This window comes from Garra rufa, chromosome 14 (genome assembly GCF_049309525.1).
Source record: "Garra rufa chromosome 14, GarRuf1.0, whole genome shotgun sequence".
NCBI lineage: Eukaryota > Metazoa > Chordata > Actinopteri > Cypriniformes > Cyprinidae > Garra > Garra rufa.
This window is the reverse complement of record NC_133374.1, coordinates 30,627,594-30,642,984: the sequence shown is the minus strand read 5'-3', so window position 1 is coordinate 30,642,984 and position 15,391 is coordinate 30,627,594. Positions and strand designations below refer to the sequence as shown.

Below are 15,391 nucleotides of genomic sequence, written 5' to 3'. Positions count from 1 at the left end.
AAATTGATTAATCACGATTAATTGCATCAAGCAGAAAAGTGTAGACTTTATAATCTAGAAAAAAGGGCACAAAAGCTGTCAATGGGGTGGAACATTTTCAAAAGGTACTAATTTAGACTGTTTGGGTAATAATATGTACCTTTAAGGTACTTACTGGTGCTGTCAAAGCGATTAATCGAGATTAATTTTATCCAAGCAGAAATGTGTAGACTTTAAAATCTACTAAAAAGGACAGTATTCTTTCAAAAGGTACACCTTTTATCTTATTTAGCCCTAAAGGATGCATGCAATTAGTGCTGTCAAATTGATTAATCACGATTAATCACACCCAAATTGAGTTTGTGTTTACATATACATGTATGTGTGTTTGTACTGCTTGTATTTCTTGAATATATACATGTATGTGTGTGTATTTATATATACACAAAAAATATACACAGCACACACGTATATTATGTAAACACAAACTTTTATTTTGGATGCGATTAATCATGATTAATCTATTCGACAACACTAATTACATGCATCCTTTCGGGCTAAATAAGATAAAAAGGTGTACCTTTTGAAAGGATACTACCCCAGTGTCAGCTTTTGTACTTTTTTGCTAAGCTATGGCCTTTTTGAGACTGTGTAGTAGATAACCTTTTTATACTATGGTTATATAATGAGGGAGAAATAATCGTTTGCCTCATAAGCCACTAAAGCAGCTCCATTAATTACAGACAGATTCTGAACAGACTTTGCCCAGTTTAGCAAGCGCCTCTAGCCACTGTGTGACTGTTTTCGCTCGGGGCCGCCTGCTGCTGTCAAGTTTGTTTAGAGGTTGGTTAGAAGTTGCGGTAACAGGCCGGGTGTGGACTATAATCTTTGGCAGCAGCACAAGCCTTTGGAAATAGACAAGATGGAGGGTTGTTGACTTTCTTGTGGAAGCTTCAGGGAGAGGGAGGGAGTATTTCGAGCGGAAGGCAGGGACCAGGGTCTGTCTCTTCCTTTGGATGAGGTGGAGGTTAGCCACATGTGCTCTGAAAGGAACACATGGGAATCCTTAGGCGGTTCTGGCAGTGGGAATAACAGGAACTGGGTGGAAAGGTGTTGTTTTGGGTATAGAGTGTAGTAATTCTCTATATTCTTTCTGTTTCCTTTTGTCTCAGTTTGTCTCTTCCTGTCTTCCACAACTGCAGGGAGCTTTGAAGCTCTCTGATGTTGTGTCTAGGTTTTGTGTTCTCACAGCTATGGGGGTGCCATTAATTCGATGAAGTGAAATGGTTGCACTCCGTGAGCTACTGACACTACCTGTTGCTATTTTTACCAAAACAGCTTGGAATATACAACACTGGAAAATAAAATACTTAAAGCCACTAAAATAATGGTGACGATGGATATAAGTGTAGACAAATGCCAAATCAGTTTTTCTCCACTAAGAGTCTGAGGGACTCTGGATATTGAGTGAAATCCGTGTGGAGAACCTCCTTCAGTAGCTGTGGCGCCATTACGAGCGTCAACATGTTTACATCCTGCCAGGTTGGCTTCTAGCGTTTCTTGTCTCTGCGGTTTATAAGCTCTTTTAGAAACTGTTTTCTACTAAAAGCCTCAAAGGCATCAGGGCTTAAGTGGAGAGAACAATAACGCGGGTCTTTAGAAAGTTTTATTCATCCACAGGCATCTTGCCATTCTTTTCTCCTCTTCTTATCAGTAGGAAAGAACTGAAGACTCTTGTTGCCGTTCAACTGAAAATTGCAACCAAAAGCCACACAGTGTGGCAGCGTGTCAGTATTTAATCTTCCGAGTTGTGTTGCAGTAAAAATAGTAACAGTTAGCACCAGTAGCTCACCGAGTGCAACTATTTCACGTCATCGAAATAATGACGCCCCCATAATCCAAAACATGTATAAAATTATGTGGATTTTTTCTTTTCGTAGGTTTTATACTGCATATTTCTGTAAGAGACATAATTTACATTATATTAAGCCATACAAGTCTTAATACCCGGGGTTCCCTTCAAAACAAGCAGCTTTATAATATGAAATGTGAAAAAGTCTAAGTGTCGCTTTCAATTATAATTACAATTTTAATTTCTACCATGAAGCAACTTTCCAGTGTGTTCACATTTTTACTTGCGTCTGACTTTGATGGACTGAATGGAAGAACTGTGCCAGAGAAGATATCCACATCAAGCATGGAGGAGCCACAGAGCCAAACTGACCTATTATGTAACCATAATGGACCAAAGGTAGTTCAAAAGCGTTTACCAGCCCGAGTAAACTTCTGGAAAGTTTGCTATGGCAAGCTGTTTTTAAACTCCTGAAACTTCATTTTGGCTTTATTTTGTTCAAAATTACGTCATACTTGTTTGTTCTTCAATTTAACTTGAAGTATGCTGGGGCATTTACACATCAAAAAAGGCCATGGGTAGGCATTTTTTATCCTAGCCCTTATGCAGTCCTCTTTTTCAAATCACACTCAGGGTTTTCGGGGTCCTTTTTTACCCCGGTAAACAAAATGCAATTTTGTATCAAAAAAATAGTTTAAAAAAATTGTAAAAAATATTTTTCTGTTTTAATAAAGTTTTTACTCGACATTTGTTCAGTTTTCAGTGGTTTAATCATATATTTTTAATATATATAAATTAATAAATACATATTTTTTAAATGGGTTTTTTAATGTAAAATTCACTTTATAAAAGACCCACATTTCTAACTTTAATTCATGCGGATAACATGGATCATTTCACATCCTTTGGTGTAAGATTTTTGCCCATCTTTTGGAAAATCCAGTTTTAAAAGTAAAGAAAAACATCATTTTTACCACTAGATGGCTGCAGAGCTCCACTATATGCTATTTGTTGTTGTTTTTTTTTTTTCAGTTGAGTTCATAGCTACATATTATGAAATCACAATTCTAACAATAAAAATTACTTTTTGTCAAAGTTAAGGTTTTTTTTTAATTCAAAATGTTCAAAATGAACATAAGAATGCAAAAACTGCAAATGTTTTTTTTTTTTTTTTTGACTAATTACAAGAGAGCAGATTTATGGTCTCACAAATGTATTTCTGTGTGCCCTGTGTATTTCATAATATGTAGATATGAACTCAACTGAGGAAAAAAAAAAAAAAAAAAAAACTTGTGAAAATATATCTTTCAGTTGGTCAAATAGCAAAAAAACAGTAGTGGAGCTCTGCAGCCATCTAGTGGTTTTTACTTTTAAAACTGGATTTTCCAAAAGATGTGCAAAAATCTTACACTAAACCATGTGAAATTATCCATGTTATCCCCATGAATGAAAGTTAGACATGTGGGTCTTTTATAAAGAGAATTTTACATAAAAAATAAAAAAACAAAAAATGTGTATAAATAAATATTTATTTATTAATTTATATAAATTAAAAAAAATATCATAAATCCTCCGAAAACTTCACAAATGTGGAGTAAAAACATTAATAAAGGGCAAAACATTTTATTTTTTTTTTTTCTATTATTTTGTTACAAAATTGCATTTTCTCCAGAGACCCCGAGGACCACGAGTGTGACTTTTTTTTTACCAACATAAAATCATGCTATCATTCCAATTTTTTTTTTTATTTGTAGATCTAGAAAGTGTTGACAATTTTGCAAAGTCTTATGCTTCTTGGACAAAGAGAACATTTTTTTAATTTTTAGCAAAAGTCATTTGGGGTAAAAAATACCCCGAAGACCGCATAAGGGCTATAGAGCCAGTGTCCTGCAGAGTTTAGCTTCAACCCTAATCAAACACACCTGACCAAATTAATGTCTTCAGGATTTCTAAGGCTGAAGGCAGGTGAGTTTTATTTTCAGGGTTGGAGCTAAACTCTTCAAGACAGCAGCTCTTCAGGATCGAACATGCCTAAGAAACTTTTCTGTAAACTCTGTTTATCAAGCAGTTTCAAACTTTAAACCAGGGGTCTCCGACTCTGTTCTTAAAAAAGCTGTCATCCTGCAGATTTCAGCTCCAATCTCAATCAAACACACCTGAACCAGCTAATCAAGGTGTTCAACTGTTACTTGATAATTACAGGCAGGTGTGTTGAAGCAGAATTGGAACTGAAGTCTGCAAGATGGTAGCTCTCCAGTAGGAGGTTTGAAAATCCTTGCTCTAAACACGTCAAAATCTGGCCCTAGAAGGCCACACTCCTGCAGAGCTTAGCTCTAACCGCTCCATAATACTTCCCTGGAAGTTTCTAGTAAGTCTGAACATCTTAATTAGTTTGGTTCAGGTGTGCTTAATTAGGGTTGTAGATGCGAAGTGGCCCTCCAGAAACTGAATTTGACACTCCTGCTTCGCTCCAAAGTTTACTTTGTTCAAAATTACATCATATCAGTTTGTTCTTCGGAAAATCCCACTAAACTCCATCTTGACCTGGACCAGCCAAGACCAGCGTACCATTCTGGTTTAACCTTAAACCTGGTTTTACTTATTTACAGGATTCTTTACACATGAATGCCTTTTGTATGTGGTCTATGTGTGCTGATCTCAGCCATGATTCCATGTTCCGCACTGGAAAATCCCAAAGACTTTCTCCAGTGCCGCTCGCACACCCACGTTGACACAAGACGAGGGGCCTTCAGCAAGAGTCGGGTTCGGTATGCTGGTGGTGATGGCTTCCAGCTCACTGAGTTGTATGACATGCGTTGAATGGTGCATTATAAAGTATTCAGGAGATCTGCTCCACTGATAAGCCTCTATGGATTTGACTGACATTATCAAGCCAACGTCCCACACTCCTTTGACCTGCGGTATGGGGCGGCTATATCTTTTTTCATCCTTGTTGTTCTGTCATCCCTTATATGTAACACTGCACCTTTGACTGTGCCCAGCTTTCTCATTTCAAACTCAGTCCAAGTTGGCTTGTTCAGGTAGCTAATCTTCTCATGCCAGCTAGTTGCTCTGTGCCAAGTGGGATTTCGCTCTACAATGATTGGCAGACGACGGCTGTAATGCAGAAGTGCTCGGGTATCACACCCGACTGGCTCTCTGGCTTATATCACAGTGCGGTCACAGCTGTCAGCCCGGAATGAAAGGCAACCAACCAAATCCTCCACACCAGCTTTCATGCTAATTAGCACAAATAGGTTCTGCACGACACTGCGTCGGAATCCCCCTGCAAGATCTTCATCAAAGAGCTGCTCCTCTGCGTCTTCTGCTGCTCTACAAGCTTGGTGATCAAAAGGCGTTGGATGTCAATTATTTTTGTTGGTTTATAACATCGCCATTTGGTTTGAAGAACGCACCATCACACGATTGAAAGTCTTTAGGGATTACAGCATAGTTTTGATCATTTTATTTCTCTTGAGGACCAATACTAATGTTTGTCAAGGTTTTATTGGGCTAAAAACAGTGATAATGTAATATTACATGACCATTTCCACCATCTCCCTGACCTTTAGGCTTTGCAGATGTACTTTTAAAGTCTCAAAGTAAACTTTGTCTTTGGATGTAAAATGAGATGCAAAGTTGTACTCATGGGCTATTGGATTTCTGTTGGATTCACTCAAGTTTGTAGAAAACCGTTCCTTAATGCCAGCCTATTTGCAAAGCCTGAACGCACTGTGACGCAAAACAAAACACATTTTGAAGCACAGTTAAAGATACAGTTGACCCAAAAATGAAAGTTCTGTCATCATTTACTGTTATCAGTGGCATTTCAAACATGTGTGACTTGCTTTCTTCTGTGGAACATAAGAAGATAACATAAAAGCCAATGGGTCCAAACAAGAATGGGCCCTTTGACATTCATTGTATGGACTAAAATAAAATGATTTTTTCAAATTTGTGTTCCTCAGAAGAAAGAAAGTCATACAGATTTGAAACAACAAGTGTAAGTAAATGATAACAGAATGTACTTTTTTTGACAAAATTGATTAGAAAATATTTAAATGCAAAAGCAAGAAACCACACAAAAATTAGAAAGTCGCAAAAATTCGTAACTAGCCATTTTTCCAGCATCATTTCAATAAATGGTTGTTTTGGAAATAAGAGAAGCTCTGTTTATGAAACCGACATTATGTTTACATATTGTTTTGAGCTTTTTAATTTAGAAAATTCAACCAACCATTTAGAAAATTCAAAAACCTCTAAATCCACTCAGAAGTCTGACGGCGGTTCTCGACACAGCAGAGCTACGAAAATTAAAAGCTCTTCTCTGCAACAACAGGAAATCTTCAAAATGCAGCTGGCAGAAGCAAAGAACACCCCCGCCCCACCTTGACGTGCAACACTTGCACAAATAAGAGAGGAGATCCCTGGTGGGTACACCTGCAAAAGTGCCACCATCAGGAACCCTTGCAGATGGCTCTTCATTAACATGATGACCGCCAATCGTAGTGGCTCATCTCAAAGTCGAATTCTCCATGTTTGTCCATGAGCCAAAAATCGATGAAGGATGTTGTGGTTGTGATGAGCTGCTGTAATGTGATGAAGGTTGTTAACAACAGGAAAAGATGAATGTTACATTAGTGAAGTGAAGTATTATATTAGCAAAGTGATATGTGTAAATGCGCTATTAATGAGGCTAATCTTTCTTTCTTGTTTTTTTGTTTGTTTGTTTGTTTTTTGTCCAGTTTCCTGAATGTGGCTTTTATGGGATCTATGACAAGATCCTACTCTTCAAGCATGACACCACCAGCAGTAACATCCTGCAGCTGGTCAAGGCTGTGTCGGACATCCAGGAGGGGGACCTGGTGGAAGTTGTTTTGTCCGGTAGGTCGATTAGTATTAACCAACAGCAACCATTGGCCTGTGGAGAACATTTCACATTACGGCAATTTGAATAAATCTCATTATCATACTTGTTTGAATAAATTTTTATTTAAACTGCATAAAAGTATTTGTAGTTTGTTTGTAGTACATGATTGAAGTACATGTTGTACAGTCTTATGTTGAACAGAATATTCATATTTATATTAAATATATAAAGAGTATTTCATATTAATAATGTCTCATATTAAAGTATATGAGAATATAAGGATAATAACTTAATTTAATACTGTATTGTTTTTGTTAACTAAAATTATTACATATAAATTCCATTAATTAAAATAAGACTGAAATGAAATAAAATATAAATATAAAGGTACATTAGATATTAATATTAAATATTGCTATTAAAATATGTTACTATATTTTAATATGATAAAAGCACAAAATAAAAGTACTAAACTTCAACAAAAATGTAAATTAAACTGAAAATATAAAACAATCTAAGATATCTCTAAATAATAATAAATGCTATAATGGGATATAAACTACCAGTCAAAAGTTTTTGAACAGTAAGATTTGTAATGTTTTTTTTAAAGAGGTTTCATCTGTTCACCAAGCCTGCATTTATTTTATCCAAAGTACAGCAAAACAGTACAATTTTGAAATATTTTTACTATTTAAAATAACTGTTTTCTATTTGAATATTTGTTCAAATGTAATTTATTCCTGTGATTTCAAAGCTGAATTTTTAGCATCATTACTCCATTCACATGATCCTTCAGAAATCATTCAAATATTCTGATTTGCTGCTCAAAACATGTATTATTATTATTATTATGTTAAAAAAGCTGGTTTCTTTGATGAATAGATATAACAGCATTTATCTAAACTAGAAATCTTTTATAACATTATATAAGTCTTTATCATCACTTTGATTAATTTAAAGAATACTTGCTAGTTTTAAATGATATAATTTTTATATATATTTTTTTTTATCCCCCCCCCCCCAAAAAAAAATAAAAATAAAAATAAATAAATAATACAAATAAAATGTAATAAAAAATACTGAAGCTTTTGAATGGTATAGTGTATAATTCTACATAAGCTTTTTTCAGATAAATGCTGGATCTTTGGATTTTTCTATTCATCAAAGCATCCTGAAAAAAGCGTACTCAACTGTTTTAAATATTGATAATAACAGTAATAATAAAACAGCAAATCTACATATTAGAATGATTTATGAAGGATCATGTGATACTGAAGACTGGAATAATGATGTTGTAAATGTAGCTTTGATCACAGGAATAAATTACATTTTAAAATATATTCAAAAAGAAAATGTGAATGTTGTTTGTGTCTGTGATCCTGATGTCCAAGAGTGGGAAGATCAAATGTTTTCAGCACATGTGTGTAAAAATATTTCAAAATTGTACTGTTTTTGCTGTACTTTGAATTAAATAAATGCAGGCTTGGTCAGCAGAAGAGACTACAAATCTTATCAAAAACTTTTGCCTGGTAATGTAAATAATACTAGAATATCACGGTAATAATAAGAATTTAGCAACTCATATATTCAGGTAAAATATCTGAATGCGTCTGGAGGTGATGAGAATTTCCAGTAAATGGTCACTATTTAATTTATGCTGATTAATGCAATTTAATTTTAATTATAAAATGAAGTTTGACCAGAATCATATTTTTTGAAGTACTGAAGTGATATAAATCAACAGTATATGACACAAAGCAATTTCCTGAAAGTTAAAATGCTATTAATGTCAATAACAAAAATCTGAACAACGGCTTTTAACAAGAAGTCACGTCATTGAATAGAACGGATGTGACCTAAATCATCTCAAAGGCCTGTTCGGTTCATTTTGACATTTTATCTAGTTGGAGAAACTCACACGCTCCAGTTGTTTGTGTCTGTGATCCTGATGTCCAAGAGTGGGAAGATCAAATGTTTTCATCACATGTGTTTCGAGAGCATGTCGAAAGAACAGATTTGACAGAGATAAGAAGATACTGTGTCACATTAAATGTGCCATGCATCAGTAAATATTAACATCTTCCTACGTCTTGTATTTTGTCTTGTTGTCCAGAACAAATATATGCATATTTTAAATATATTGAGCCATTTGTGACCCTGGACCACAAAACCAGTCAACAGGGTCAATACATAATCTGAAAAACTAAATAAATAATCTTTTCATTGATGTATATATAGAGCAATATTTGGCCAATTGAAAAAAATCTGGACTCTGAGGGTGCAAAAAAATCTAAATATTGAGAAAATCACTGTTAAAGTTGTCTAAAATGAAGCTCTTAGCAATGCATATTACTAATCAAAAATTAAGTTTGACATATTTACTGCAGGAAATTTACAAAATATCTTCATGGAACATGATCTCTACTTAATATCCTAAAGATTTTTGGCATTAAGGAAAATGGATAATTTTGACCCATACAATGTATTGTTGGCTATTGCTACAAATATACCCGTGCTACTTAGGAAAGCTTTTGTGATCCAGGCTCACATTTTGTAAAGTTAATTAAAAAAAGAATACAAAATATGTGAAATTTTGCTAGTACAATACATTGTTTTGTCCCTAGACATTTACTGTAGATTTAGAGGCCATATGACATTATGTTTCCTTTAATTTGTTAAACAAATTGTATTTACTTGGTCTCAAAAAAGTCTTGAAAAGTCTTAAAGGTTATTGTACCTAAACAAAGTTTGAATGACATTTGAGCAGTTAGCACTGATATCTCCTGTTTGTGATTTTATTCTGTATTCTGCAGCTGCTGCTACATCCGAGGACTTCCAGATTCGTCCTCATGCCCTAAACGTACACTCGTATCGTGCTCCGGCATTCTGCGATCACTGTGGCGAGATGCTTTTCGGCCTGGTGCGTCAAGGACTCAAATGCGATGGTAAGGACTTTTTCTTTCACAATTTCTATTCATCATACTGTATTTGTTTTCATTCAATCATAGTTAGACTTGTCGTGAGCTGTCAAGCAACTTCATTTATTTTCCATGACCCAATTAGCTCAATCTCAAGCAATGTTTGGACGCAAGTGTGATAAATGTCCACAATGTCCAATTTTTTGCCCTCTCACTGTCTCCCCCTGCAGGCTGTGGACTGAATTACCACAAACGCTGTGCTTTTAGCATTCCCAATAACTGCAGTGGGGCAAGGAAGCGGCGACTGTCCACCACGTCCCTCACCAGCAGTCAGTCTCTGCGTCTGTCCACCGCAGAGTCCCTTAGTAGTCTCAACAGCAGCGTGACGTCTGAAGAAACCAGCCTCATTCGATCACACACCCAGATGGTACGACACATTCAATTCCATGTTTTAACTATGTTTTAATCAAGAAACATACTGTATGTTCTTCAGTAAAAAAGAAAAAGAAAAAAACAGCTCTTGAGAGGACAAATTAACATAAGAAATGTGCAAAATGAACACATGTAAAATTGTTCATCTTGATTTTAAGTGTATTTTCAATGCTGTCTCCAGCCACGCACCCCCAGTGAGGCCAGGCGCTTTTACACCGGGCGGCCCGTCCACCTGGACAAGATCCTCATGACTAAAGTGAAGGTTCCGCACACTTTCGCCGTTCACTCGTACACACGTCCCACCGTGTGCCAGTACTGCAAGAGACTGCTGAGAGGACTCTTTCGCCAAGGTCTCCAGTGCAAAGGTCTGGCAATCCTGTGCAAGCATCCGTCCTGGCTTACAAATTAATGCTAAAACAGCTAGGAAAGGCATTCAGTCATGTTGTATTAATGAATTCCACATTACCTGCAAAATGACCCACACAGGAACGTAATAACAAAGGTGATCGGATTGAGTTTGCGGTAATGATTGGCTGACTGGACATTCTTCAGTCAAATAAATGCATGGCCATGAAACATTGATTTGAGTTTAAATTAAATATTGATTCCAGCTGAAATTATGTCATTATCTTGCTAGTACATGAGCTTAAAATAATTTACAATAAAAGGACACCTAATAACATTTATTTTTCTATAAAAATTGGAGGTCAGTAGTTGTATTTAGTACAAATTATTACTTTTATTCAAGGAGGTTGCATTAAGCTGATCAAAGGTGACAATAAAAACATTATTATTTGTGACCTTTGACCACAAAACCAGAAAAAAAAAATCAGAATACTGAGAAAATTGCCTTTAAATTTGTCCAAATTACTAATCAAAAATTCAGTTTTGATATATTTACAGGAGGAAATTTGACCCATACAGTTTTCAATATACTCGTGCTACTTAAGACTAGTTTTGTGGTCCAGAGTCACATTTCAAATAAATGCTGTTTATTTGAATTTTCTATTAATGAAGGAATCCTTAAAGAGTTCACTCACAAATGGAAATTCTGTCATTAATTACTCATCTTATGTCTTTCCAAACCCAAGAGCTTCCTTCATCTTTAGAACACAAATTAAGATATTTTTGATCAAATCCGAGAGCTTTCTGACCCTGCATTGACAGCAACAGTACAACTATGGTTGAGCCATCAATGTCACAGGGACTATTTTAACAATGTTCTTACTACTTGTCTAGGCCTTGAAGGGTCAGAAAGCTCTTGGATTTCATAAAAGATATTTCCGAAGATGAACAAAGCCCTTACAGGTTTGCCATGACATGAGGGTCAACATTTTTGGGTGAACGATCCTTTTAAGAATGTATAATGTTCCCGTAACTATTACTATTTGATTTTATAACACTTGATTTTTCTTCTTTTTTAAGACTGCAAGTTCAACTGCCACAAGCGATGTGCATACAAAGTCCCAAATGACTGCTTAGGAGAGACTCTCGGTAATGAGTGTGAGAGAAACATTGTTGACATGATGGACATTGTTAACACATTTGAAATATTTGCACTATGTCTTCAGTTTCTGCAAACATGTAATTATTGTTTGTCACTTCTACTGCTTGTGTGTGAATTTTTGACCTCTTTTCCATCTGTCTCTCTCGCAGACATATTAAGTCCGAGCACAGACACAGAGGTGCCGATGGACTACAGTAATGAGTATTCTGATACTGATAAATCATCTCTGATGGACGACTCAGATGAGGCCTGTAGTATCCCCGGGTCTTTCTCCCCAGACAGCAACCAGGATGGAGCCAGCGGAGACCAGAGGTAGTTAAACAGGTTTTAGACAAAATTAAATCCTAGCCACAGTAACAACACAAAATTGGAAAGAATTATAATATAGTTTTATGCAACTCAGACTCATTGGAAATACATGATTGCCTGCATTTCTGCAAAGATGTACCTAAATATACATTTCAGCTGAAATGAACACTAGCGGCAATAAAACAGCAACATCTTTTGCGCAAATTATAATTACAAGGGCAGTTTATTAATAATTAAAAGCTTATTTTTGCATGATTCATTGCCCAACTCTATTCTTTTTTTACGAAAGTGTTTGATTTGTAATCTAAGACATTTTACTGAATGCATCACATAACAAGCTCCATATTTATGGCTTTTCTGACATAGTAAACTTGCTCGATAGCTCACCCGGTAGAGTGATGAACTTGCAATACAGAGCGCGCTGGTATGGGTCCGGTGAAAAATGTGACACAACACTTCACAAAAGCGCTCAACATAGTTGCTTCAGCAAGTGTGTTTTTATCTCACATTTGCTTTTGTTCACACTATCAATTAAGTTTAGGGCTTGGTTTAGTGTACGTGATATGTAACCAGACAGGGTTTAGACAAAAACTAAGACCTAGTCACAGTAAACACAAAATTGTAAAGAATAGTAACATAGTTTTATGTGTTTTAGAGTTTTGAAGTTACATAGTAAACTTGCTCGATAGCTCACCTGGTATAGAGCGTTTCACTTGCGATACGAAGCACCTTGGTACAAGTCTTGTGAAAAACACAACACAAAGTTCCATAATAAGCTCAAATCCTTACATATGGAAGCTAAAAAATGCCATGGTTGCTTCAACAAGTGTATTTCTATCTCACATTTGCTTTTGTTAACACCACCGGTTAAGTTTAGGGCTGGGTTTAGAGTAGATGGTAAGCTTTTTTTTTTTTTTTTATAAACATGATTAATCTTTTAGTGCCCAGACAGCAACTGGGATGGAGACAGTTGAAACCAGTGGTAGTTACACAGGTTTTAGAAAAAAAAAAAAGGCCTGGTCACAGTAAACACAAAATTGGAAAGAATAAAAATATAGTTTTATGCAACTCAGGCTTAGACATTTATGCAAAAATGTACCTATATATAAATTTCATTAGAGTTTCCAGCTGAAATGAATACTAGCAGCAATGGCTTTTGTTCCTTTTCACACAAATTATGCTTACAGAGAGAGGCAGATTACACAGTTCTATGTTTGTAAGTGTTTGATTAATAATTTGATACATTTTATTGTTTGCATCGTACTACAGCTCCATATATATAGCTTTACTGACATAGTAAACTTGCTCGATAGCTCACCCGGTATAGAGCGTTTCACTTGCGATGCGGAGTGCCATGGTATGAGAACATGAAACACAACAAAAGAGCTCAAAGCCTTGAATATGGAACCTAAAATACCATGGTTTCTTCAGAAAGTTTGTTTTTATTTCACGTTTGCTTTCGTTAACACCATCGGTTAAGTTAGGGCTGGGTTTGGTGTAGGTTATATACTATTTTTTAATGAGATTAACACTTTAGTGCCCCTTTCCGGACATTTAATTTCTCAAATGCTGTGATATGAACGATAAATAATGTAATCACTGGAAAATTAAACATGCTATTTAGCCTTTCTCACTGCACATTTTGCTTTGAAACATGCTACAAGAAGCGCAAATTATTTTGCAACTGTTGTACCCACAGGCATGTTATTTTTATGACACTGTGCTGTTTACAAACCCGCATCAGCAATAAAGAAAAAGTCATATCGCTGATAAACGCCTTTTGTGGATGTGTCATCTGAAAAGTGCAGTGAAATATGTATATCTGGGTTTTGCAGAAATAGAGTCATGTATTTCCAATGAGCCTTGAATGGTTTTATGGCTTATACAAATCATGTACACCAAAACATCAAGTGCAGAAATTCAATTTACTTGCAATTCATGTTGTTTTGGTGCATCTCTCATTGTACGAATAGCTTTTATTCAGCATACAGTTGCCTGCGTTTCTCTATGTCTATCACACACTTGGATTCTCTCAAAAGATGTCATGATTTATGACATGTGTGCTGTGATGTTTTCCCAGTGCTAATATTCCTCTGATGAGAGTAGTGCAGTCGATCAGGCAGACCACACGTCGCTCTAGCACAGCCATCAAGGAAGGCTGGATGGTGCACTACAGCAACAAGGACACACTGGTACTTTATCTGACTGCTGGCTGACCTGAAAGGGATAATTCACCCAAAAATGAATATTCTGACTTCATTTGCTCACTCTTATGTAGTTCTGAACCTGTATAACTTATAATACATTTATATTATATCTATTTACAATTTTATTTTTGAATTGATAACACCACAACCTAATTTATATGGGTAATTATGTATTTAATGACTTATTTAAATATTTATATATTTATTTAATGGTTTAAATTTCAGCAATTTGACCCGCTACAAAAGTCCTACATAGTAATATAGTGCACTAATTGTATGGACCACTTTGATTTATTCATTCATTCGATACTACGGGTTTTAAACTATAGAAAGATGAGTAAATAAAGGCATTTTTGCATGAGCTGTTCCTTTAGCAAAGCCAGAGTTTTCTTTCTAGTCTATACACTATCCTTGCCTCACTTCCAAACACCCTATTGATATTTCTTTATGCGTTCTGCATCAATCTGCACACTTGCGCTATAATATCAGCAAATCTTCAGCTTTTAAATCACAGGCTATTCTGAGCGTCCTCTGCAGGAGTTGGTATTGATTTGTAGGAATGAATAGCAGTAAATGTCACTCATAGTGTTTGGTGCTTCTAGACGAGTATTTTCGCAAAGAATGGGGAAAAATTGGCTGAGGCATTTTCTCAGCATTGATATATTGACCTGTTCTCGGCCTCCTGTAAAACTTCTCTATTTCCATGTAGCATTTTGCTCCTCTTTAGCCTTTTCTTTCTAACTTTCCTTCTGGGATTTTTCTTGCGTCCTCCTCTTCTCTTCAGCTCTGTTTACCCTTCGCTTTCTTCCTCCTGTCTGCTGGGGTGAAGCTGACCCCAGCACCAACTCCTTGTTGATCTATGACCTCTGACCTCTCACCCCAACCTCCAACAGCGGAAGAGACACTACTGGCGCCTGGACTGCAAATGCATCATCCTATTTCAAAACGACACCACCAACAAATACTACAAGGTAGAATCTCCCTTTTATTTATTTAATGACTGTTTATTATGAAAGCCTGTATCTGCCAAAGGATGGAGAAAAAAATGGTCATTGCAACCTTTTATCTCACAATTTAGACTTTTATTCTCACAATTCCGACATTTCCGAATTAAGAATTATGCCATGCAAACTCAGACTTGAGAAAAAAAACAACAAACTATTTTTTTTTATTCCATGGAAAAAAAGAAATTGTGAGGATGTAAACTTGGAATTGCAAGAACAAAAGTTAGAATTATCAGTTTATATCTTGCAATTCTGACTTTTTCTTACAATTCTGAAGAAAAAAGTATGAATTGTGACAAACTCAGGATTGAGA

The 15,391-nt window shown here is 35.7% G+C and overlaps 1 protein-coding gene across 1 annotated transcript in view; it reads left to right on the top strand.

Annotated features, from left to right (window-relative positions):
- prkd2 (protein kinase D2) overlaps positions 1-15,391 on the top strand; it is a 54,911-nt gene that overhangs the window by 21,463 nt on the left and 18,057 nt on the right. The window contains exons 2-9 of the mRNA XM_073817546.1: positions 6,577-6,715; positions 9,515-9,646; positions 9,850-10,046; positions 10,233-10,416; positions 11,477-11,545; positions 11,708-11,870; positions 13,948-14,059; positions 14,968-15,045. Of these exons, the coding sequence (XP_073673647.1) occupies positions 6,577-6,715; positions 9,515-9,646; positions 9,850-10,046; positions 10,233-10,416; positions 11,477-11,545; positions 11,708-11,870; positions 13,948-14,059; positions 14,968-15,045 (1,074 nt within the window). The remainder of the gene's footprint in view (positions 1-6,576; positions 6,716-9,514; positions 9,647-9,849; positions 10,047-10,232; positions 10,417-11,476; positions 11,546-11,707; positions 11,871-13,947; positions 14,060-14,967; positions 15,046-15,391) is intronic.